Raw genomic sequence first — 27,531 nt, forward strand, 5'->3', positions numbered from 1 at the left:
TAGGAACGTAACCACACATGCCTCTGAAGTCATCTTACCAAGAACAATGAGCTCAGTGTAGTCTTGGCTGTTTCCAGAAAGGTCCTGAGAGGACATCACAGAACAGTAGTACACACCGCTATCACCCCATGCTGTCTGGGCAATATTTAATTCTGCATCTGTGTGAAACATAAAAATATAATGGTAATTACTTTATGAAACATTTTATATTAACATTTATTCATTTATACATTCATTTCATGTCTCTTCCACTTGGTCTATTGTACACCTAGTATCTACTTCTTCTCTGCTTCGCTTTCAGCGGCAGGTCCGCAATTTCTTCATGAACCCCTCTCAAAGCCATTTAAAGATGTCAATCGTGAGTCACGTTTGTGTGGATTAAAGTCACAAACTGGGACTCTTGTCTTGTTGCAGGTAAGAAACGAGAATCGTCCTCTGTTCCATACTGGAGTTTTACGGTTCTCTGGCATGAGCACCAACCGGTGCGTAAACTGAAGTTGTCCATCAGGTAATAGAAATAATAATAATAATAATAATAATATCTGTTTTGTGGGACTAAGTGCACAGCTCCAAAGAGCTGCACAGATTTCAGTCAGAATTAATAACTTCAGAGCAAATCACCATTTTAAATCAAATGACACCTTTTTCCAAATGTTATAATGCAAACAATAAACTACAACCGACCAAAACCATTTTTTTTCCCCCTCACAAAATGAGACGTCCTCCATTTCTTATGAATTACATCCTGACGTGCAGTGCAGCCTGCTGTAAGAACTCGGCTCAGAGTCAATGGAGTTACATTTATGTCGTTAATATCTGAAAGGAAGTACTTTGGACAAAAACTACAGCTTTGGTTTATTTCTATTTGTGCCCAGAGATCAAGGATCCATCATCATGTCCATTAAGGATCCAGTAACCAGGTACAGATTTTATTGATTTTTATTTATCTCCAGAGATCAAGGATCCAATGACCTTGTACAGATTTTATTGATTTATATTTATGTTCAATTTCATATTTATTTACTTTAAGACTCAATAAAATGTTGGTGACATAGAAAACCTGTAAAGCCTAATTTTAGTACACAAAAAATTCAAAGCGGTATTGATAAGGGAATTGATAAGCAATCGGATCGATAAGCGGAATCGATCATGGCATTGATCGATAAAATCTTTTCAATACCCATCATTAATTGTATCGCACCAAATCGCAACATATTGCATAGTGAGGACTTGAATCAACATCAAATACATATCAAATCACATCGAATTGTGAATAGGGGTGAATCGTATTGCATCGCATCGTCATATATTACATCGCTGGAAGCATATCAAGGTGCATATCAAAAAAGTACATCAAGCACAACTTTTTTTTTTTTTTTTTTTTTTTTTTTTACATAATTAACTCTTCAGGGTCCCTGTGGTGCTCCGGGACTGTGCTGTGGACACATTCAAGTTTGCACTTTGAACGTCTGGCCTTGTAAAGATGCACAGTAAAAGCACAATCAAGGAGAGGCGTTACAGCACTGCTCACCTCCAACCACAGTACAAAAAAAAATCTGGCAATGTCCGCTCTGGATTTGTGCACAGTGTAGGCCCAAAGATGTGTGGCAGGGATTCCCAATTTGGCTGCTTCCCTGATCTATTTGAGACTGGCCAGTGGGGCTAGCCGAACCTGGCTGCTGTTAAGGACCCCAAATCACTATGTAAATCCCGCTCTACATCAGATAAATGGTTGTGACTGGTCCAATGAAAACACTTTCTGTGGGAGATGGGCCAGAGCAATCTGTAGAACACAGTTAATATAGACTCAGTTTCTTGGTTTCCAGGCTGGAAACTGCATGAAATCTCAATGAGTTTGTTAAAGGGTCAACATAAAAGGAAAAAAATAAACAAGAGTAATCGGATGTTTCTGTGTAGGCTCTCAGTTGTCCAGGTGGTTTCCATAGAGAAGCTTGAATCTTCAACTGGACTGGGTTGCTTGACGTGAGGACGTTTTGCTTCAAATCACAGAAGCTTCCTCAGCTAAAATTCTTGCTCTGGTAGTCTGACTTCTGTCTTGACTCTTGTAGAGAAGAATAAACCAGAAGCCAACAAAAGCTGGAGTTTTTTAACCTAACCAGACCCCACCTACCGAGAGGCTGACTGCTATAGGCTAGTGACTAAACAATAGCTCTAATTAGCACCTATTGTGCTCTAGTTAGCACTCTCCTAATGACAGGACGGAAGCCTCTCCTGATGGCTTCCTTGACCACTCTCTCATGATGACGTGAATGACTCATTACCATGAACAAAAGACTGAAACTGCTTTGACCTGAGTACCACATTGTAAACAGGGGACAAAGCGTGTCTGAGACCCGCTCCGCGGTTAAGGCTGGGTTTCATCTCCACCTGAAAGACACTAGCCACACGTTCGAGGACAAGGAAGTTAAAATCTTAGCCAGAGAGAAGAAATGGTTTGAGAGAGGTGTCAAGGAAGCATTCTTTGTAAAACAGTTGAAACCCAGCCTTAACCGCGAAGCAGGTCTCAGACACGCTTTGTCCCCTGTTTACAATGTGGTACTCAGGTCAAAGCAGTTTCAGTCTTTTGTTCATGGTAATGAGTCATTCACGTCATCAGGAAAGAGTCGTCAAGGGAGCCATCGTCCTGTCATTAGGAGAGTGCTAACTAGAGCACAATAGGTGCTAATTAGAGCTATTGTTTAGTCACTAGCCTACAGCAGTCAGCCTCTCGGTAGGTGGGGTCTGGTTAGGTTGAAAAACTCCAGCTTTTGTTGGCTTCTGGTTTATTCTTCTCTACAAGTCACACTACCAGAGAAAGAATTTTAGCTGAGGAAGCTTCTGTGATTTGAAGCGAAATGTCCTCACGTCAAGCAACCCAGTCCAGTCGAAGATTCAAGCTTCTCTACTAAAGAGTAATCAGAGATGAGCCAATCCGGATCCGGCTCACCTCCAAAATTTAATGGAGTCTTTCATACCCTAATGTCTATCTGTGGTGAAAATTTGGTGAGAATCCGTGAAGTACTTTTGACATAATCCTTCAAAGCCTATATAAAATAAATCTTGATCCAGAATGTGGATCCGAATCTGGTTCATCTCCAAAATTCAGTGGTCTTCCATGTCCTAATATCTATCTGTGGTGCAAATTTGGTGAGAATTCGTAAAGTAGTTTTGACGCAATCCTTCAAAGAGTATATAAAGTGAAACTTGATCCAGAATTTGGGTTCGGATCCAGGTCACCTCCAAAATTTAATGGAGTCTTCTTGGCCTAATACGTATCTTCTAAAAATTTCGTCAAAATCCGTGCAGTAGTTTTGACATAATTCTGCTAACAATAATCCTTCAAAGCGGACATAAAGTGTAACTTGATCCAGAATCCGGATCAACTCCAAAATTGAATGGGTTCTTCCTTGGCCTAATATGTATCTGTGGTGAAAATTTAGTCAAAATCCATGTGTTGACATAATCCTGCTAAGAGAGAGACAGACAAACACAGGTGATTTTATTACATCCTTGGTGGATGTTTTATATACATATATACATATACATATACATATATACATATACATATATATCAATCAATCAATCAATCAATTTTTTTTATATAGCGCCAAATCACAACAAACAGTTGCCCCAAGGCGCTTTATATTGTAAGGCAAGGCCATACAATAATTATGTAAAACCCCAACGGTCAAAACGACCCCCTGTGAGCAAGCACTTGGCTACAGTGGGAAGGAAAAACTCCCTTTTAACAGGAAGAAACCTCCAGCAGAACCAGGCTCAAGGAGGGGCAGTCTTCTGCTGGGACTGGTTGGGGCTGAGGGAGAGAACCAGGAAAAAGACATGCTGTGGAGGGGAGCAGAGATCGATCACTAATGATTAAATGCAGAGTGGTGCATACAGAGCAAAAAGAGAAAGAAACAGTGCATCATGGGAACCCCCCAGCAGTCTACGTCTATAGCAGCATAACTAAGGGATGGTTCAGGGTCACCCGATCCAGCCCTAACTATAAGCTTTAGCAAAAAGGAAAGTTTTAAGCCTAATCTTAAAAGTAGAGAGGGTGTCTGTCTCCCTGATCTGAATTGGGAGCTGGTTCCACAGGAGAGGAGCCTGAAAGCTGAAGGCTCTGCCTCCCATTCTACTCTTACAAACCCTAGGAACTACAAGTAAGCCTGCAGTCTGAGAGCGAAGCGCTCTATTGGGGTGATATGGTACTACGAGGTCCCTAAGATAAGATGGGACCTGATTATTCAAAACCTTATAAGTAAGAAGAAGAATTTTAAATTCTATTCTAGAATTAACAGGAAGCCAATGAAGAGAGGCCAATATGGGTGAGATATGCTCTCTCCTTCTAGTCCCCGTCAGTACTCTAGCTGCAGCATTTTGAATTAACTGAAGGCTTTTTAGGGAACTTTTAGGACAACCTGATAATAATGAATTACAATAGTCCAGCCTAGAGGAAATAAATGCATGAATTAGTTTTCAGCATCACTCTGAGACCTTTCTGATTTTAGAGATATTGCGTAAATGCAAGAAAGCAGTCCTACATATTTGTTTAATATGCGCTTTGAATGACATATCCTGATCAAAAATGACTCCAAGATTTCTCACAGTATTACTAGATGCCAGGGCAATGCCATCCAGAGTAAGGATCTGGTTAGACACCATGTTTCTAAGATTTGTGGGGCCAAGTACAATAACTTCAGTTTTATCTGAGTTTAAAAGCAGGAAATTAGAGGTCATCCATGTCTTTATGTCTGTAAGACAATCCTGCAGTTTAGCTAATTGGTGTGTGTCCTCTGGCTTCATGGATAGATAAAGCTGGGTATCATCTGCGTAACATTGAAAATTTAAGCAATACCGTCTAATAATACTACCTAAGGGAAGCATGTATAAAGTGAATAAAATTGGTCCTAGCACAGAACCTTGTGGAACTCCATAATTAACCCTAGTCTGTGAAGAAGATTCCCCATGTACATGAACAAATTGTAATCTATTAGACAAATATGATTCAAACCACCGCAGCGCAGTGCCTTTAATACCTATGGCATGCTCTAATCTCTGTAATAAAATTTTATGGTCAACAGTATCAAAAGCAGCACTGAGGTCTAACAGAACAAGCACAGAGATGAGTCCACTGTCCCAGGCCATAAGAAGATCATTTGTAACCTTCACTAATGCTGTTTCTGTACTATGATGAATTCTAAAACCTGACTGAAACTCTTCAAATAGACCATTCCTCTGCAGATGATCAGTTAGCTGTTTTACAACTACCCTTTCAAGAATTTTTGAAAGGAAGGTTGGAGATTGGCCTATAATTAGCTAAGATAGCTGGGTCAAGTGATGGCTTTTTAAGTAATGGTTTAATTACTGCCACCTTAAAAGCCTGTGGTACATAGCCAACTAACAAAGATAGATTGATCATATTTAAGATCGAAGCATTAAATAATGGTAGGGCTTCCTTGAGCAGCCTGGTAGGAATGGGGTCTAATAAACATGTTGATGGTTTGGATGAAGTAACTAATGAAAATAACTCAGACAGAACAATCGGAGAGAATGAGTCTAACCAAATACCGGCATCACTGAAAGCAGCCAAAGATAACGATACGTCTTTGGGATGGTTGTGAGTAATTTTTTCTCTAATAGTTAAAATTTTGTTAGCAAAGAAAGTCATGAAGTCATTACTAGTTAAAGTTAATGGAATACTCAGCTCAATAGAGCTCTGACTCTTTGTCAGTCTGGCTACAGTGCTGAAAAGAAACCTGGGGTTGTTCTTATTTTCTTCAATTAGTGATGAGCAGAAAGATGTCCTAGCTTTACGGAGGGCTTTTTTTATAGAGCAACAGACTCTTTTTCCAGGCTAAGTGAAGATCCTCTAAATTAGTGAGACGCCATTTCCTCTCCAACTTACGGGTTATCTGCTTTAAGCTACGAGTTTGTGAGTTATACCACGGAGTCAGGCACTTCTGATTTAAAGCTCTCTTTTTCAGAGGAGCTACAGCATCCAAAGTTGTCTTCAATGAGGATATAAAACTATTGACGAGATACTCTATCTCACTTACAGAGTTTAGGTAGCTACTCTGCACTGTGTTGGTATATGGCATTAGAGAACATAAAGAAGGAATCATATCCTTAAACCTAGTTACAGCGCTTTCTGAAAGACTTCTAGTGTAATGAAACTTATTCCCCACTGCTGGGTAGTCCATCAGAGTAAATGTAAATGTTATTAAGAAATGATCAGACAGCAGGGAGTTTTCGGGGAATACTGTTAAGTCTTCTATTTCCATACCATAAGTCAGAACAAGATCTAAGATATGATTAAAGTGGTGGGTGGACTCATTTACTTTTTGAGCAAAGCCAATAGAGTCTAATAATAGATTAAATGCAGTGTTGAGGCTGTCATTCTCAGCATCTGTGTGGATGTTAAAATCGCCCACTATAATTATCTTATCTGAGCTAAGCACTAAGTCAGACAAAAGGTCTGAAAATTCACAGAGAAACTCACAGTAACGACCAGGTGGACGATAGATAATAACAAATAAAACTGGTTTTTGGGACTTCCAATTTGGATGGACAAGGCTAAGAGTCAAGCTTTCAAATGAATTAAAGCTCTGTCTGGGTTTTTGATTAATTAATAAGCTGGAATGGAAGATTGCTGCTAATCCTCCGCCCCGGCCCATGCTACGAGCATTCTGACAGTTAGTGTGACTCGGGGGTGTTGACTCATTTAAACTAACATATTCGTCCTGCTGTAACCAGGTTTCTGTAAGGCAGAATAAATCAATATGTTGATCAATTATTATATCATTTACCAACAGGGACTTAGAAGAGAGAGACCTAATGTTTAATAGACCACATTTAACTGTTTTAGTCTGTGGTGCAGTTGAAGGTGCTATATTATTTTTTCTTTTTGAATTTTTATGCTTAAATAGATTTTTGCTGGTTATTGGTAGTCTGGGAGCAGGCACCGTCTCTACGGGGATGGGGTAATGAGGGGATGGCAGGGGGAGAGAAGCTGCAGAGAGGTGTGTAAGACTACAACTCTGCTTCCTGGTCCCAACCCTGGATAGTCACAGTTTGGAGGACTTAAGAAAATTGGCCAGATTTCTAGAAATGAGAGCTGCTCCATCCAAAGTGGGATGGGTGCCGTCTCTCCTAACAAGACCAGGTTTTCCCCAGAAGCTTTGCCAATTATCTATGAAGCCCACCTCATTTTTTGGACACCACTCAGACAGCCAGCAATTCAGGGAGAACATGCGGCTAAACATGTCACTCCCGGTCCGATTGGGGAGGGGCCCAGAGAAAACTACAGAGTCCGACATTGTTTTTGCAAAGTTACACACCGATTTAATGTTAATTTTAGTGACCTCCGATTGGCGTAACCGGGTGTCATTACTGCCGACGTGAATTACAATCTTACCAAATTTATGCTTAGCCTTAGCCAGCAGTTTCAAATTTCCTTCAATGTCGCCTGCTTTGGCCCATGGAAGACAATTGACTATGGTTGCTGGTGTCGCTAACTTCACATTTCTCAAAACAGAGTCGCCAATAACCAGAGTTTGATCCTCGGCGGGTGTGTCGCCGAGTGGGGAAAAACGGTTAGAAATGTGAACGGGTTGGCGGTGTACACGGGGCTTCTGTTTAGAACTATGCTTCCTCCTCACAGTCACCCAGTCGGCTTGCTTTCCCGGCTGCTCGGGATCTGCCAGAGGGTAACTAACGGCGGCTAAGCTACCTTGGTCCGCACCGACTACAGGGGCCTGGCTAGCTGTAGAATTTTCCACGGTGCGGAGCCGAGTCTCCAATTCGCCCAGCCTGGCCTCCAAAGCTACGAATAAGCTACACTTATTACAAGTACCATTACTGCTAAAGGAGGCCGAGGAATAACTAAACATTTCACACCCAGAGCAGAAAAGTGCGGGAGAGACAGGAGAAGCCGCCATGCTAAATCGGCTAAGAGCTAGTAGCTGCGCTAAGCTAGCGGATTCCTAAAAACACGCAAAGTGAATAATGTGTAAATAATTTAGAGGTGATTCAGCAGAAGGAGTGCTTTAGTTAAGGCACGTAAAGATTACACTGGGAAACAAATCGTAATCTAGATAACTAGATCAATCTAACTGCGCAGATTAAACAGCTAACAGATACAGAAAAACACCGCTGTGCTCCGGAACAGGAAGTGATACAATACCGCAGTGAGAGCCAACCACCAGTAGAGGCCAGAAGAGCAATCATGCCAATACATATATATGCGCGCATATATATATATATATATATATATATATACACACATACACACACACACGAGGTCTATTAGAAAAGTATCCGACCTTATTTTTTTTTTTCAAAAACCATATGGATTTGAATCACGTGTGATTACATCAGACATGCTTGAACCCTCGTGGGCATGCAAGAGTTTTTTCACGCCTGTCGGTTACGTCATTCGCCTGTGGGCAGTCTTTGAGTGAGGAGTCGCCCACCCTCTCGTCATTTTTTTCATTGTTTAGGAATGGCTCAGAGACTGCTGCTTTGTTTGATCAAAATTTTTTCAAAACTGTAAGGCACAACTGAGTGGACACCATTCGATAAATTCAGCTGGTTTTCGGTAAAAATTTTAACGGCTAATGAGAGATTTTGGTCTGGTAGTGTCGCCGTAAGGACGGCCCACGGCGCCTGACGGCGATCTGCGCTTCGAGGCGGCAGCGTCTCGCCGTTTCAAGTTGAAAACTTCCACATTTCAGGCTCTGTTAACCCAGGAAGTCGTCAGAGAACAGAGAACTTTCAGAAGAAGTCGGCATGAGGAGTTTATTCGGACAGTCCATTGTTAACGGACATTTTGTAATGAAAGAACGTGCGGGGCAGAGTCGCATGTCAGGCCGGACCCGACCGCGGGGGGTCGTGACAGGAAAAACACCTCCGTTGGAAACCTTAACGGGCAAGTTGGAACATGCCCAAGCCGTTAAACAATTTCTCAGTTACTCACTTGTTGAAAGCCATCAAAAGCCGTCTGAATTTTACAAATGGTTTTCAACACGGAGGTGTTTTTCCTGTCGCGGCGCACACAGATTTGCCGAGTTGTCACGGAAATGACTCGGCGAATTTGCGCGCACGTCTTTCATTAAAAAATGTCCTTAAACAGTGGAATGTCCGCATAAAGTCCTCATGCCGGCCTCTTCTGAATCTTCTCTGTTCTCTCACGACGTCCTGGGTGAATTAAGCCTTAAATTAGGATGTTTTCAGCTCGAAACAGGTCGACGACGGCGCCTGGAAGCGCTGCAGGACGTCCCGCTCTGTGGGAAGTCCTTACACCGACAGAAGCACCCCATAATCTCTCATCAGCCGTTAAACTTTTCACCAAAAACCAGCTTAATTTCTCGAATAGTATCCACTCGGATATTCCTCACAGGTCCAGAAAAAATTTTGATAAAGCAACGCGCGCCGTCTGGAGCAGCGTGTGAAACAAAGGAATTCAGCCGAGAGGGCGGGACCACATCTCACTCAAGGCCTGCCTACAGGGAAACGACATCACCGACACGTGTGAAAAAACTCACGCATGCGCACGAGGGTTCAAGCATGATTGGTGGAATCGCACGTCATTCAAATCCATATAGTTAAAAAAAAAAATAAAAGGGTCGGTTTATTGTCTAATAGACCTTGTGTATATATATATATATATATATATATATATATATACACACACATATACACACACATACACACACACAAAAATCAACATTACAATATAGAATCTTTACAGATTAAATAGGGAGGATATGGGCCATACCTTGCAAAATGGCTTTGCTTTAAAAATGGTGTACTTGCACCCCACAAACTAAAACTTCAGGAATGGAAAGAAAAATTATGTATAAACTTCCACAATGGCAACTGAAAAATGTTCATTCATTGAATACATTTAAAACAGAAGAAACAAATACTTTTAAAGTATATAAATTCACCTGTCTTGAGTCTTAACTGGCACAAATTATCTTTTGCTTTGTTTTGTTTTTAACCCATAACTTGTGCCGATTACCAATGCGGATCTGGCTGTATCCGCCGTGCTAACCCCAAACAAAACCAAGAGCAGCCGACTGAACAACAACAACAACAGCTGTCTTGGTCTGCACTTATTAAAATACTTTGTCCATCTGAACTGGATTTTAGTGTTGTGTGGTTTTGATAACTTACTGTTCAGAAAGCTAACTTTACGACCCTGGTAGTCCTTTCCAAGGGTGACAGCATCTCCTTGCTTCGATGCCACAATTCGTACAGTCCTCTGGCTGTCAGCACACTCAATGTTGGGGTCATAGTTGGGGTTGTTCTGAGACAGGATGTTCTCTGCACTACTGGGGTTGAGTGCAGCCTGGATGGGATCTCGGCAGTACGATTTGTACGTCCATGTAACAATAGGAGGCTGAGTGGAGGTTGTCTGGTAGGTGCATTTGAGGGTGACAGGCTGGAAGAGAATGACAATGTACCTCTTGGTAGGGCATTGTACTGAAACAGCCCAGGTGGACTCTGAAGAAAGGAATAAAAAAGGTTTCTGAGAAGGACACACATTAGATTGCCTAGCATAATAACTACTGTTAAAATAATTTTTGTCTCAGTCAGTTACGCAAGAAACCATCAATGTTGTTGATTATGTACGAGGTCTGTCAGAAAAGTATTCGACCTTTTTATTTTTTGCAAAAACCTGATGGATTTGAATCACGTGTGCTTGCATGAGCCAACCTTGAACCTTCGTGCGCATGCGTGAATTTTTTCACGCCTGTCGATTGCATCATTTGCTTGTAAGCAGACTTTGTGTGAGGATTGGTGTAGTCTCTCGTCAGATTTTCATTGCAAGGAAAATGGCAGAACGACTGGAGCAGTGCGACTGCGTCAAATTTTGCCAGAAACTGGGCGACAGCCAGGTGGAAACCATTCGGAAGATTCAGACGGCTTTCGGTGACGATCCTATGGGCATCATACAGATTAAGGAGCGGTACAACCGGTTTAAAGATGTCCGCACAATGGTGGAGAGCGAGCCATGCTCCGGTCAGCCATCAACATGCTGAAATGACCAGATCATTTCCAAAGTGAACGCTGTGGTGATGCGGGACCGTCGTGTGACTATCCGAGAAATTGCGGAAGAGGTGAACATCAGCACTTTTTCGCCACATTCCACTGTGACAGAAGATTTGGCCATGAAAAGAGTGGCAGTGAAATTCAGCCGAAGGCTTCAGCACGAAGCTGTTGATGGCGGAGCAGAAGCACCTCCGTGTTGAAGTCTCACAGGACATGCTGGACTCCGAAAAATGATGCCCACCTCTTCCACAATTTCTCGGATAGTCACACGACTGAAAAGCCACCGAAAGCCATCTGAATCTTCCGAATGGTGGAAGAGGTGGGCATGTCACAGCATGTCCTGTGAGACTTCAACACGGAGGTGCTTTTGCTCCACCATCAGCAGGTTTGTGCCAAAGCCTTTGGCTGAATTTCACCGTCACTCTTTTCATGGCCAAATGTTGTGTCACAGTGGAATGTGCCGAAAAAGTGCTGATGTCCACCTCGTCCGCAATTTCTCGGATAGTCACACGGCGGTCCCGCATCACCACAGCATTCACTTTGAAAATGATCTGGTCATTTCAGCATGTTGATGGCCGACCGGAGCGTGGCTCGCTCTCCACCATTGTGCGGACGTATTTAAACCGGTTGTACCGCTCGTTAATCTGTGTGATGCCCATAGGATCATCACCAAAAGCCGTCTGAATCTTCTGAATGGTTTCCACCTGGCTGTTGCCCAGTTTCTGGCAAAATTTGATGCAGTAGCGCTGCTCCAGTCATTCCGTCTTTTTCCTTGCAATGAAAATCTGCCGAGAGACTACACCCGTCCTCAAACATAGGCTGCTTACAAGCAAATGACACAATCGACAGGCGTGAAAAAATTCACGCATGCACACAAAGGTTCAAGGTTGGCTCACGCAAGCACACGATTCAAATCCATCCGGTTTTTGCAAAAAATAAAAAGATCGAATACTTTTCTAACAGACCTCGTAAGCACGTTGATTAACATGGAATGTCAGTCCATTACACTTAATACTCAGAAGAAGATCTCTCGTAATGATGCTGGACTTCCTCGATGTATTCTGTCCTGCAAGCTCTCCAAATGAAGGGTTTAGCCTTTATTTTCTCCCCACCAATAAACATGCCTGTGATGTAATCAGGGATGAGATTGGCAAATTCGATTTTCAGAGGAAAATAAGCCAGGGTCCAGGGGCCGCAGGCCCCGGCGGGTCCAGGACGGAGCCCTGGCCAGGGGGTCTGAAGCCAAAGCATTTTTGCTGTTTTAAAACATGTAAATTGCACTAAAATGATATTAAAAACTACTATAAATGCCAGGTGTTCATATCTATAATTCAAACTGTAAACCCTTACTAAGACCATCTAATGTAAATGTGTATTTTTGTGACCAAAATATTTTTTCATAACTAGACTTTCTACACTTTCAGCATGACACACTTGTCAACAAACATACATGTACATGTATATCCTCAAATACATGTACATGTATAATCCAATGTTCTATGTCCATTGAACTGTCAGACCATATAAGGTTTATATTTAGTCGATGTGATCTCCACCTATAACACTGTCATCACGTGTATACATGTATATAATATACACACACATACATGTATATATAATTACAATGTTCTAGCACACTACAATAATGTCAAAATGTCTGTTTACATAATCCACTGACTGTGTGTGTGTGTGTGTGTGTGTGTGTGTGTGTGTGTGTGTGTGTGTGTGTGTGTGTGTGTGTGTGCGCAACACCGAAGAAAGGGTGGAAGAAATGCATATAATGTGTATATCCTTTGCGCTGATTGTCATAAGCTTTGTAATAACCAATGAAAACGTGCGTAATAGCTTCGACTGCGCTTCGATACCGTCTCGGTTTTTATGATTTGTTGGAGGGAAAACTACCGAATATTGGAAGTTGAGAGACTGCACAGTTACCTCCCTTACACTACATGCTCATTGTGCACCTACTTCATACTGGTCACTGATCAGCACAGCATTACTTCCGCGTTCGGCTGACTGAGACTGATCGAACTTGCTGCATCGGCAATAACAAACAAAGACCACTCAGTGTTCTGAATAGACGACAATTTTATTAAACAAAAGGGCCTGTCACAGTGGTGTATTCTATCAGACTCCTTAAAATAAAATAAAACCCCTCTCTCGCGCGCGCGCTCTCACTCTCTCTCTCTGTCTCTCTGTGTGTCTAATCAGAGCTGCGACTCTTTAAAATAAACGCGCACTCGCTACATGTCGGTGCGCTCATCAAACACCCTGATCGATCAGTCTGATCAAAGCTGAAAAGTGCTGTGAATCTTTATAATAAACGCGCACTCGCTGCATGTCGGTGCGCTCATCAAACGTCCTGATCGATCAGTCTAATCAAAGCTGAAAAGAGGTGTGACTCTAAAATAAACGCGCACTCGCCGCATAAAAAAAATAATAATAATGTTAAATGACTCTGTTTTTGAGCTGCACCACACCATGCAGCAGAGCGCACTTCCACAGAGGCAGAAAATAGCACTGAAACTGGTGCAGCATGGCACACACGACTGTGCACACATTAAAACGTGAACACACGCAGCTGCAAGTATGAACGAACACTGTTAAGGGCTGAGTATGCGCGTATTTCGGCCGTATTTAAATGAAACAACGCTGCAATGAGCAGCTCTACGAATACGCCACTGTGAAAGCCCCTAAAGGTACTCCTAGCATTAAATTTTTTTTTTTGCATTCTCACCCCCCCCCCCCCCACCAAAATTTTCTCAACGGATTTGGACGTTTCACAAAATCGACCCCCGGGACTGTCAAATCCGTGGAAATCCGTGGATCCTCGGAAAAATCTCATCCCTGTGTAATCCATTTGTCGATCAAGCCAAGGATACAGCTGAGCTATGGGAGATCTCAGGGATCCCGAAAGTGACATCATGCACACAACCATGGCCGTCCCCAAAAACAGCAAGGCATGCTACTGTTGTAAGCACTTGAAGTACAACACCATCAATAATTGTTATAACAACAGACAAAATTATGTCTGATGTTTGAAGCAGAAGGTCTGCAAAGACACTTCACCATGCTGAGGTTTGATAAGGGAGTGAATAGATTTTCTGATCCTCACAAAATTCCAAGGGAGTTGCAACTGTAAACAGAAAGCTGGCCAAGTTTGGAATTCAGACAAATGTACACATAGAAGGGTTTGAGATCAGCTTTATTCAACCTAATGGCAATGAGAAACTACAAAAGCTCGGAGGCCGACAGGTATGTATTCATTTTTACTAAGTCAAGCATGCTTTTGGCTACATGCTAAAAACATGGACATGTTAATGAGCATCACATGCCTTATTGTCAAGTGACACGTTACAAATTGTGTTTTTAACAGAGTTATACTTAAAAGGATTAGTTATGTAGGTGTGGGGAAAAAAAATAGATAAAAATCAAGATAGGCGTTATTCACTAACATCGTTTTGAATCCTTCTGAAAAGGCTGAACTGGATGGCTGCTACTCGCGTTTACAAATTAATTATGTGAAAAGGCAAGATTTCTGATAGAAAACATACCTTTGATGAAGTGATTGCTACAAATACAACCCCTGGCAATAATTATGGAATGACCCGCCTCGGAGGATGTTCATTCAGTTGTTTAATTTTGTAGAAAAAAAGCAGATCACAGACATGACACAAAAAAAGTCATTTCAAATGACAACTTTCTGGCTTTAAGAAACATTATAAGAAATCAGGAAAAAAAATTGTGGCAGTCAGTAACGGTTACTTTTTTAGACCAAGCAGAGGGAAAAAAATATGGAATCACTCAATTCTGAGGAATAAATTATGGAATCACCCTGTAAATTTTCATCCCCAAAACTAACACCTGCATCAGATCAGATCTGCTCATTAGTCTGCATCTAAAAAGGAGTGATCAAACCTTGAAGAGCTGTTGCACCAAGTGGACTGACATGAATCATGGCTCAAACACGAGAGATGTCAATTGAAACAAAGGAAAGGATTATCAAACTCTTAAAAGAGGGTAAATCATCATGCAATGTTGCAAAAGATGTTGGTTGTTCACAGTCAGCTGTGTCTAAACTCTGGACCAAATACAAACAACATGGGAAGGTTGTTAAAGGCAAACATACTGGTAGACCAAGGAAGACATCAAAGCTTCAAGACAGAAAACTTAAAGCCTGTCTCAAAAATCGAAAATGCACAACAAAACAAATGAGGAACGAATGGAAGGAAACTGAAGTCAACGTCTGTGACCGAACTGTAAGAAACCGCCTAAAGGAAATGGGATTTACATACAGAAAAACTAAATGAAAGCCATCATTAACACCTAAACAGAAAAAAACAAGGTTACAATGAGCTAAGGAAAAGCAATCGTGGACTGTGGATGACTGGATGAAAGTCATATTCAGTGATGAATCTCGAATCTGCATTGAGTAAGGTGATGATGCTGGAACTTTTGTTTGGTGCCGTTCCAATGAAATTTATAAAGATGACTGCCTGAAGAAAACATGTAAATTTCCACAGTCACTGATGATATGGGACTGCATGTCAGGTAAAGGCACTGGGGAGATGGCTGTCATTACATCATCAATAAATGCACAAGTTTACGTTGATATTTTGGACACTTTTCTTATCCTATCAATTGAAAGGATGTTTGGGGATGATGAAATCATTTTTCAAGATGATAATGCATCTTGCCATAGAGCAAAAACTGTGAAAACATTCCTTGCAAAAAGACACATAGGGTCAATGACATGGCCTGCAAATAGTCCGGATCTTAATTGAAAATCTTTGGTGTAAGTTGAAGAAAATGGTCCATGACAAGGCTCCAACCTGCAAAGCTGATCTGGCAACAGCAATCAGAGAAAGTTGGAGCCAGATTGATGAAGAGTACTGTTTGTCACTCATTAAGTCCATGCCTCAGAGACTGCAAGCTGTTATAAAAGCCAGAGGTAGTGCAACAAAAATACTAGTGATGTGTTGGAGCGTTCTTTTGTTTTTCATGATTCCATAATTTTTTCCTCAGAATTGAGTGATTCCATATTTTTTTCCCTCTGCTTGGTCTAAAAAAGTAACCGTTACTGACTGCCACAATTTTTTTTCCTGATTTCTTACAGTGTTTCTTAAAGCCAGAAAGTTGCCTGCCCATACCATAACCCCACCGCCACCATGGGCCACTCGATCCACAACACTGACATCAGAAAACCGCTCACCCACACGACGCCACACACACTGTCTGCCATCTGCCCTGAACAGTGTGAACCGGGATTCATCCGTGAAGAGAACACCTCTCCAACGTGCCAAACGCCAGCAAATGTGAGCATTTGCCCACTCAAGTCGGTTACGACGATGAACTGGAGTCAGGTCGAGACCCCGATGAGGACGACGAGCATGCAGATGAGCTTCCCTGAGATGGTTTCTGACAGTTTGTGCAGAAATTCTTTGGTTATGCAAACCGATTGTTTCAGCAGCTGTCCGAGTGGCTGGTCTCAGACGATCTTGGAGGTGAACATGCTGGATGTGGAGGTCCTGGGCTGGTGTGGTTACACGTGGTCTGCGGTTGTGAGGCTGGTTGGATGTACTGCCAAATTCTCTGAAACGCCTTTGGAGACAGCTTATGGTAGAGAAATGAACATTCAATACACGAGCAACAGCTCTGGTTGACATTCCTGCTGTCAGCATGCCAATTGCACGCTCCCTCAAATCTTGCGACATCTGTGGCATTGTGCTGTGTGATAAAACTGCACCTTTCAGAGTGGCCTTTTATTGTGGGCAGTCTAAGGCACACCTGTGCACTAATCATGGTGTCTAATCAGCATCTTGATATGGCACACCTGTGAGGTGGGATGGATTATCTCAGCAAAGGAGAAGTGCACACTATCACAGATTTAGACTGGTTTGTGAACAATATTTGAGGGAAATGGTGATATTGTGCATGTGGAAAAAGTTTTAGATCTTTGAGTTCATCTCATACAAAATGGGAGCAAAACCAAAAGTGTTGCGTTTATATTTTTGTTGAGTGTATGTACTTACATTGAACTTACTAAATAAAATCATGAACTCACAAACTCATGAACGTTCAATTTTGACGCTGTTGACCCAAACAGAAAATGTCAGCTCTCCCCAATTTGTCCATGATAAAAATTATATGCATGCACACACAGCTGTTTGTCTTTTCTGCATTCTGCTGTACACAGGTGCTTTTAATTTAACAAACAGAGGCAGTGGCAGAAGACATTAAACACACTACACATTTCACTCATAGTGCCAACATGACACTTAACTCACTCATGGAGTCACTCCAGCTGGAATCATCAAATTTTGGAAAAGTTCCCCACCTGACCCCCTGAGTTTTGCCTGAATAAAAAAATGTGTGATGGATAACTATTAGACAATATCCAAAATTTCAGATCTCTACTCTGCATACTTTTCTCACAAAAAATTCCTAATTGGAGTAAAGTCAGCCCATTTTTTGGCATCATTGTCTAACTGACCATTTTCAACTTAAAATATGTCAAGATGTATTTGTGTCATGTCCATAAAATCTTGTAGGCCAACAATTCTAGTCCTGGAGAAACTGTATACCAACTTGCAGGGTTGTTGTTGTCTAATTCATGACCTAATGCTGGTTCTCTGGATTTCTTAGAAAATTTGACCTTGCGAATTCTGGAACAACCTTTTCATGTTCACAGAATCCAGAATTTTTAATGCATGACCTTCAAACTTTGCATGTGGTTTGTCATGAACTATGTCTCTAACATTCTGTAATGGGAGATGAATAAGTCCAATAATTTTTTTTAGATTTTTAGGTCTGAAAATTGAAAAAAAAAAACAAAAAAACAACTCATTTTGGTCAATGTTGGAGGCCATGTATCAAAAAAAATGATACCAGATACCAATGTCAAACTTAAATTTTTAAAAAGATCACATTCTTCAGAACAAAATATAAAAAAAAATTGGGATGGGGTTTTGCCTCATTTTTCTGCAATGAATTTTTAAATTACCCTTGTTTTGGAACATTCACGCTTAAGCAAATCTGAAGCAAATCAACATGTGCAAGTGACATTTATGCACCCACATGGCCCTGCAAGGAGTTACTTCTGGCCCAGAAGTGAAGATCTTTGCTGGGTGCCTCTTCAGCATATCATCATGAAAACTGAAGCACCAATTACATCTACTGGTCGAAGATATGTTATTACAGAAAATGTCACAGGAAAATCAAACACTTTCACTGGCAACTTCCAATAGGATGTTGTATGTTATTGTAGAACTTGGTAAGGTAACCATAGCTTTGTAAAATAAAGTATTTCTTGGTTCATATTTGACTTTGCAAAGCTTTTAATTGTTATCTAAATGACTTGAAAGTTGAAATACACATATCCACCTGAATATCAGTCAGAATCAGTGTATTTTCGGTACTGAAAATACACTGGATATCAGTCACTGATATTCAGCTGGATATGTGTATTTCAATTTGCAAGTCATTTAGATAACAATTTGCCTAAGCGTGAATGTTCCAAAACAAGGGTAATTTAAAAATTCATTGCAGAAAAATGAGTCAAAACCCATCCCAATTTTTTTATATTTTGTTGTGAAGAATGTGATCTTTTTAAAAAATTAAGTTTGACATTGGTATCTGGTATCATTTTTTGATATATGGCCTCCAACATTGACCAAAAAGGGTTTTTTCAATTTTCAGACCTAAAAATTTATTGGACTTATCCATCTCCCATTACAGAATGTTAGAGACATAGTTCATGACAAACCACAAGCAAAGTTTGAAGGTCATGCATTAAAAATTCTGGATTCTGTGAACATGAAAATGTCATTCCAGAATTCGCAAGGTCAAATTTTCTAAAAAATCCAGAGAGCCAGCATTAGGTCATGAATTAAACAACAACCCAGCAAGTTGGCATACAGTGCCTCCAGGACTAGAACTGTTGGCCTACAAGATTTTATGGACATGACACAAATATATCTTGACATATTTTAAGTTGAAAATGGCCAGTTAGATGACGCCAAAAAATGCAGTAAAAAATGGGCTGACTTTACTCCAATTAGGAATTTTTTTGTGAGAAAAGTATGCAGAGTAGAGATCTGAAATTTTGGATATGGTCCAATAGGTATATTACCTGTCATATACTTTTTTCCATGTAAATATGAGAGGGTCAGGTGGGGAGCATTTGATGATTCCAGCTGGAATGACTCCATGGTAACAGCAACAATACACTTATCTAAACTGACTAAATCAACTGAACTACAAAAACACAATAAATCAATAACACTAACAACACTGTTAAACTAACATGAACCACAATAACATTTAAAACCTTAAAACCCCAAACTCCTTTCCTTAGAGTCTGGAACACCTGGAGGGTGTGGCTGTGAGACAAGACTGCCAGTATCACCAAGTGGGCGTAATGAGTCACAGTGTTTTCAGCTGAGATTCTCACCGTTAGGAATTGCTAAATAATGCCAGGAATGTTTACTTGAGGTCTGAGGTCTTTGCTCTCATCCTCTGAGAGTCTCAGGGCTTGTGTTAATTTTTTGTTCCAAGTCAACCCAAAATTCCTCTCGCACAGTTGTGGACAATGGACAATGAAATATTTCACAAGTGGCATTCTTAGAGCATTTTGTTTTTCTGGAAACAGTTACCACGCTACAGTTTTCAAAAGCAACAAGCCAATACTCGGCTGAGGTCCCCACCTATTATGTTGATATGTACATGTGATGAGTACATGCAGCTGTAAACAAATAATTGTGGTCATTGAAAACACCTGTTTCCATAGAATGAGATGCCAGACAGAGGCAATTTCAGTGAAGAGTACAAATCACTGCTGAAATTGAAGTGCATGTGTACTGTTAAGTGTACAGTGCAACCAGAAAGTATTCAGTGCTTCACTTTTGCCACATTTTATGTTACAGCTTTATTCCAAAATGGATGAAATCCCACCCCCCCTCAGAATTCAACACACAATCACCTACCCCATAATGACAATGTGAAAAAAGTTGAGATTTGTGCAGATTTATCAAAAAAAAAAAAAAAAACCTAAGCAATCACACATACCTAAGTATACGCAGCCTTTGCCATGAAGCTCAAAATTGATCTCAGGTGCGTCCTGTTTCCACTGATCATCCTTGAGATGTTTCTACAGCTTAACTGGATTCCACCTGGGGTAAATTGAGTTGATTGGACATGATTTGGAAAGACGCACACCTGTCTATACAGTTGACAGTCCATGTCAGAGCACAAACCAAGGAATTGACTGTAGACTTTTGAGACGGGATTTTCTCAAGACACAAATCTGGGGAAGGGTACAGACACATTCCTGCTGCTTTGAGTGTCCCAATGAGCACAGAGGCCTCCATCATCTGTAAATGGAAGAAGTTCAGATCCACCAGGACTCTTCCTAGAGCCGGCCACACCGTCTAAATTGAGCGATCGGGAGAGAAGGGCCTTAGTCGGGTAGGTGACCAAGAACCCGATGGTCACTCTGTTAGAGCTCCAGCATTCCTTTGTGGAGAGAGGAGAACCCTCCAAAAGGACAACTATCCATCCATCCATCCATCCATTTTCTTCGGCTTATCCAAGGTCGGGTCGCAGGGGCAGCAGCTCAACTAAAGCTGCCCAGACCTCCCTCCGCACACACCTCCCGCAGCTCCTCTGGGGGAACCCTGAGGCGATCCCAAACCAGCTGAGAGACGTAGTCCCTACAGTGTGTCCTGGGTCTTCCCCGGAGCCTCCTCCCAATGGGATATGCCCGGAACACGTCTCCAGCGAGGCGTCCAGGGGGCATCCGGAAAAGATGTCTGAGCCACTTCAGCTGGCTCCTTTTGACGCGGAGAAGCAGCGACTCGACTCCAAGCCCCTCCCGAGTGACTGAGCTCCTCACCCTATCTCTAAGGGAGCGCCCAGCCACCCTGCGGAAGAAACTCATCTCGGCCAGTTGTACTCGCGATCTTGTTCTTACGGTCATGAGCCAAATCTCATGACAACAGGTGAGGGTCGGAACGTAGATCGATCGGTAAATCGAGAGCTTTGCCGCCCTGCTCAGCTCTCTCTTCACCACAACGGTCCGATACGGCGACCGCATCACTTCAGACGCTGCATGGATCTGTCTGTCAATCTCACGCTCCATTCGTCCCTCACTCATGAACAAGACCCCGAGATACTTAAACTCCTCCACTTGAGGCAAAGACACCCCACCAACCTGAAGACGGCAAAGCACCTTTTTCCGGTCGAGAACAATGGCCTCGGATTTGGAGGTGCTGATCCAGGCCAATTTTCCAAAACATTTGTCCTGTCAACTTTCCGTTTTCGCAGCATTCATTCTTGACCAAAAATGCATAAGCATAACAAACGGACAACCATCTCTGCAGCAATCCACCAATCAGGCCTGTATCGTAGAGTGGCTACAGGGAAGCCAGTCCTTAGTAAAAGGCACATAGCAGCCCACCTGGAGTTTGCCAAAAGGCACCTGAAGAACTCTCAGACCATGAGAAACAAAATTCTCTGGTCTCATGAGACAAAGATTGAACTCTTTGGCATGAATGCCAGCCATCGTGTTTGGAGGAAACCAGGCACCATCCCTACAGTGAAGCATAGTGGTGGCAGCATCATGCTGTGGGGATGTTTTTCAGTGGCAGGAACTGGGAGACTAGTCAGGATTGAGAAAAAGATGAATGCAGCAATGTACATCCTGGATGAAAACCTGCTCCAGAGCGCTGTTGACCTCAGACTGGGGTGACGGTTCATCTTTCAGCAGGACAATGACCTTAAACACACAGCCAAGATATCAAAGGAGTAGTTTCAGGACAACTCTGTGAATGTCCTTGAGTGGCCCAGCCAGAACCCAGACCTGAATCCAAATGAACATATCTGGAGAGATCTGAAAATGGCTGTGCATCGACCCATCCAACCTGATGGAGCTTGAGAGTTGCTGCAAAGAGGAATGGGCAAAACTGCCCAAAGATATGTGCACCAAGCTTGTGGCATCAAATTCAAGAAGACTTGAGGATAGGGCTGAAACGATTAGTTGAGTAATTTGAATAATTCGATTACAAAAAATGTTCAAGGCAAATTCTGTGCCTCGAAGCTTTGTAGTACATATGCCAGGCCTGCGTGTGGCGCTGTAATGTCCCCAGAAAAACAAACAGAAGAAGAAGCAGAGCAAGCGCTAATCAATTTAGCACAAAAGCTACAGCTTTCTAACACGACAAACAGAGTGAAATAAAGCCTTTTAGGAAAAAGACGGTCCACACTGATCATCTGAAATAGCTTACTGTGCATTTAAAGCAAAACAGTGTGTTTGTTTGTTTGTTTGTTTGTTTGTTTTTTTAACACAGTTTCGTCCGCTGACCGCTCTATGTGCCGCAGCCGGCTGCTGCCTCTCACTGCCCGGTGTGAGCGGCTCAGCACTGCCCTCACATAGCTCCGTCCTGGCCACAGACAGTCTCTGGAAGAAGTCCACTCTTTTTTCTGTGTTTTGCTTAGACTCGCAATGGGTTTTAATTTTCGCTTTTTTGGGCAACACACAATGCTTCACAAACACGGGAACTCAAATAAAACAATAATAATAAAAAAAACAGTGACAGCGAGGCTTGCATGTTAAGCCCCCAGCTGAAAATGAAATGCATTGGCTGAATCGCAGAGAGAGTGTTAAAAAGAAATTCATGCAGGGACCCAGTCCACCACCTTAATAATTAAATAAAAATGGTTAAATTTTACAAACAGAAAGCCACAACCCAACGCCATTTCAGCTTTCAGCAAGACTTTGGCTGAGCTCCTAACACCAGGAAAGATCCAAAACTTGTAAAGATGTGAAAAATAAATAATTACCCAGGAAAACAGAAAGGGATACACTAAATTTGACAATCTCCATGATGACGCAGTGACATTGTGCCATTACTTAGGGAGAGCCCTGGACTGTTAATGTTTTAAAACGCAAAAGTACTTTTTATCCGATTACTTGATTAATCGCCAGAATAATCGATAGAATACTCGATTACTAAAATAATCGATCGCTGCAGCCCTACCTGATGCTTTAATTGGTACCAAAGGTGTGTCAACAAAGTATTGCACAAGACTGTGAATACTTGTGTACATGTGATTTCTTAGTTGTTTTTTTTTTTTTTAATAAATTTGCAAAAAGAAAAAATTCATGTCATAATGGGGTATTGTGTGAAGGAATAAGGCTGTAACATAACAAAATGTGGAAAAGTTGAGGCACTGTGAATATTTTCCAGATACACTGTATTGGCATTTTAAAACAAATATGAGATGTTTTCTGTGTAGTTAACGACATGAAATGAGCATCTACAAAGCCTCTGCTCCAATATTTTTGGTAAGTGAAATTTTAGTATTTGTAAGTTAGCACTAACTGGCAGCCACTGATAACTAGGTAATGTTAGCTACCCTGATAGAATAAGATCAACTTTATTTATCCTGAAGTAAATTACTTTTCCAGAGTACCGAAACAGTGACAGTGAAGGATGAACAATGTTTGTTGTTGTTGTTTTGTTCTTTTTTATGTGCCACATTTACTGCTATATGTCTGTTGTAGTTTTTAGGCCATTGGTATTGATATCATATCATATGCAATCCGCAAATTTCATTAATACAGCACTCATTGTTATTTAAAGTATCCACGGTCACGATTAATGCAGAACCCTAACAGTGTTTTGAGTAGAGCCCGATGCTGATAACGATATCTGTATGAAAAAAAATGCAGATAATCGATAAATCCGCTGATTTGCCGATAGCTGATAAATCAGCCGATATCATTATTATTATTTTTTTAAATGAATAAAATGTTCTTTTATGGACCCTTAACAAAAAAGGTATGAGCTAAAAGCTGAAGCTTTGTCCTCTTATTGATTAACTTTATAACAAAGAAGAATTTTAAAGTTCAAAAAATGCAATAAAGAATTAAACCTTTGTGAAATTAGCAAATACATATCCTTAAAAAGAGTTGTGAAATACATCTGATCTTGTACCTATTGTTGTTGCAACTTAGATACAGGTTCAGGATAAGGATATTGATCCTTATAAAAACTTACTTGTATGCTTTTGTCAACCGATCATTGCAGTGTGACGGCGAACTACGGGGGCCGGTGATGAACACATTTAAGCAGGGGTGTAAGCAGCTCTCAGTTGAATGGAGTCAGAGCTCCATCTACTGGACAAACAGTGCAAGGACATTTTACATTGCCGACACAAACATTATTTCAGTAACTGTTCTGTTTATGAAAAATTATCGGCATTCTATCGGCAAAATTTCGGCCAATAGTGAGTACTTTGAAAAGGGCTTATATCGGCCAGCCGATATATTGGTCGGGCTCTAGTTTTGAGCTTGAAATTTCTCAACTGTTTCCTGTACAGCTTTAACACCATGAGGTCTCTTTACCTCATGATAATCATGCCATTTGCTATTGAATCCCATATGAAGTGGCAGAATATGGAGCCATCAAAAACCAATTTGTAGCTTTTAAATACCTGGATCCAAGCCACCACCCAGTGTGCAAAATATACATTAGCCAAACACAGGTTACCTGGCTTGTTAACCTTAACTAGCTTGGAAATTTTGAGATACACGGAGGTTTTGGGGCTTTACTCATCTCGCCAAGATCATGTCTGTCTTGCTCATGGCTCCACCCCTTAATGGTTTGGCCCAAGTTAGGGGAAGTCAAGCGGGTGTGTATGGGTGTTCCAGCGGGGGGTTAAGCGTCATGGAAAATCGGGTTACCTAATCCTAACCACATTGGTGACACTTCGACAGAACTTGCTTAAAATGGTTTCCGTTGGAACTCCCACAGTCCACCCGTGCGTTATACTTTTCCAAGTCAACCACTGCCAAGATGGAGACACCGGAGTCAATTTAAGCTTCAAACGCTTCACAAAACCACTTAGTGACGTCACTGTAGGGTTCAGCCTTTGGTTTCTGATCTGTAATTACGTTTATTAAGCCAAAGCCCTCCACCACCACCACCCCCCCAACTAAAAAAGAAATATAAATACATAAATAAAGAGATAAAAAGATTTGCAGGTTATGTCATATTCCTCATCACGTTTGGGTTTAGAGTAGATGTATGTGTATGTATGTGTGTGTGTGTGTGTGTGTGTGTGTGTGTGTGGGGGGGGGGGGGGGTACTTTTAAGTGTGAAACTCGGTTTCTGGAAATGTCATTTACACTGTATTTGGCACTTCCAAAACTCAAATCAACTCAAATCATTCATAGTAGTAACAACAAAATACATTAAAAAACTGACTACAGGACTATGATTTTATTTTTTAAATCAAACTGCAAGTTTGTTGACTGCTTTCGTTGTGACCAGGCTTTTCCATTATGCTTCTATTGTTCTAGATTAAACAAAAACAAACTCCTGATCTCAAATCAAAGGTAGACGCCCCAGTACTTTTTGAAACCCTACTTTTAAAAGACGCACTTATTCGCGGAAAACGCCCCTCAGTCTTTGCCAAAAAAACAGAAGGGCCTGACTTACCTGACACCAATAACACGGTGGCGATTATAGTCCAAAACATTTTAATCATCTTTAGTCCGAGTCTTATTTGACTTGTATAGTAGGACTTTATCAGAGACGAGGAGAAATCATCTGAACACGCATAATATTGAGCCAAAAACTTCTGTTCTTCAGCCAGGTCACGTTAACTCCATTTTGTGTCTCGGTGTGTTGTTGTCGGAGGAATACCTGAAGAAACGCCCTACGGCTGTGCTGCGACCAACAGGTGCGCCGCTCTCACGGATCTATTGCGAAATACAGGGGTGTTCATGTTTGTTTAAGATTATAGTTTGGCTTTCTGTGGATATTTTTGAACACCAGCGAATTGTAGCGAAACAAAAATATAATATTAACACGATGTGTCCTCGTCGTTTGGAATATTTCGTTCTTTTAGATACACATTCGGCGAATATGTCATCACATTTCCCCTGCTAGCTAGTTGGAATGATCTACTGATAAGGGCTGTTTGTTAAAGTTCAACCTGTATGTGGGAACTATCTGACTGAGTAGGAGTTGGGGCTTTGTACTGTTTTGTTTTTTAAACTGACTAGTGCCCGCAGTTGAATCAAAACAGGATAAATCTGCATCTAATAAACAAAGATTAAAAGGGAGAGAGGGGCTGTACCTGCCACCACCCAGCAGTCCCAAACAGGCTGACAAACGGTTAAATTAATTTGCGATTGCGATTAAATTGTCTTTAAGCTCTTATTTCTTTTGATAATTTATGAGTCAAAGCATTGACTATATATATTTGATATATGCTTTGATATATATATATATATATATATATATATATATATATATATATATATATATATATATATATATATATATATTTTTTTTTTTTTTTTTTTTTTTTTTTTTCAAGGGTGTTCTCTTTGATTTTATTGTTCATTCGTATGTAAATGGTATTCTTTATTACGAAAAATGACCTGCAAATACAGATGAATAAGGCTTCTTGTATTATCACAGAAGCTGTCAGTTGTGACTAACACACACACACACACACACACACACACACACACACAAAAACATATTCAACGTTGCTCTCTGTGATTTTGTGCGTGTCTTTAAGGTATAAATGTCCAAATGAGGGCACCAGATAAAAATCTTGCCTCAGACACTAAATTGGTCAACCAGGCAAACAAACGGATAAATCGCAAAACGTCCTTGTTTGAGGTACTGAAATTAAATGAATAAATTAATTTATTTATTTTGAACACAAAAATGGAAAAGGAAAAAAAAAGTATTTTATGAAAAAATTTAACAGAAGACATAAAAGTTATAATAGCAAAGTTAACAATTTAAATATTACCTGTTCAAAAAGGACCTTGAAGACATTTTCACTTATTTGATACCAACCCTCTTTGCATCTAGTACTACACTATATTAGAGCACATTGGGAGTTGTAGTCCTATTAAAGCAACGAAACAAGACATGCCATCAGTGGAATATAACTTTGTTTTAATTAAAAAGAACTGCACTGCTTTCTGTTGTGCTATACATTTTTTATATACGGGGTGGTCCAAAAAAAGCACCCTATTTTGTATTTCCTCCCAAATTTGTGTTTTACAACATTTTGCCGTATTTTTCAGGTGGTGTAGACAGCGGGCCTGGGAGATTCTTTTGACACCAATATGGATCAAGCTGGACAGTATACTAAGCAGCAGCGGATAAAAATCATTGATGCCTACTTTGCCACAAAATCGGTGCTTCTGATACAAAGACAATGCAGGAGAGATTTTGGCAGGAACAAAGTACCTGATAGAAGGACAAGTGAACGTTTGGTGGCCAAATTTTGGGAGACTGGAAGTGTAGCAAATGCCAATAAAGGTCACAGCGGTCAACATACCAGCTGACATGATTGGACGAGTCATCAAAAATTTCAACGTTCGTGTTGCTGCAGTTATTCATCAAAGAGGAGCCTGGATAGAACATATTATCAACTATTAAG

At 41.0% G+C, this 27,531-nt stretch overlaps 1 protein-coding gene across 2 annotated transcripts in view; it reads right to left on the reverse strand.

Moving 5' to 3' along the window:
* Positions 1-25,784, reverse strand: part of lsr (lipolysis stimulated lipoprotein receptor) — a 72,446-nt gene extending 46,662 nt beyond the window's left edge. The window contains exons 1-3 of one of the 2 annotated variants that reach the window (XM_034174161.1): positions 25,560-25,784; positions 10,180-10,509; positions 39-158 (exon numbers count right to left, since the gene is read on the reverse strand). In XM_034174161.1, the coding sequence (XP_034030052.1) occupies positions 39-158; positions 10,180-10,509; positions 25,560-25,608 (499 nt within the window). In that variant the 5' untranslated portion in view covers positions 25,609-25,784. The remainder of the gene's footprint in view (positions 1-38; positions 159-10,179; positions 10,510-25,559) is intronic. The other variant, XM_034174162.1, reaches the window with a different exon arrangement.
* Between the last annotated feature and the right edge of the window lie 1,747 nt (positions 25,785-27,531).

Source organism: Thalassophryne amazonica, chromosome 7 (assembly GCF_902500255.1).
Source record: "Thalassophryne amazonica chromosome 7, fThaAma1.1, whole genome shotgun sequence".
Taxonomy (NCBI): Eukaryota; Metazoa; Chordata; class Actinopteri; order Batrachoidiformes; family Batrachoididae; genus Thalassophryne; species Thalassophryne amazonica.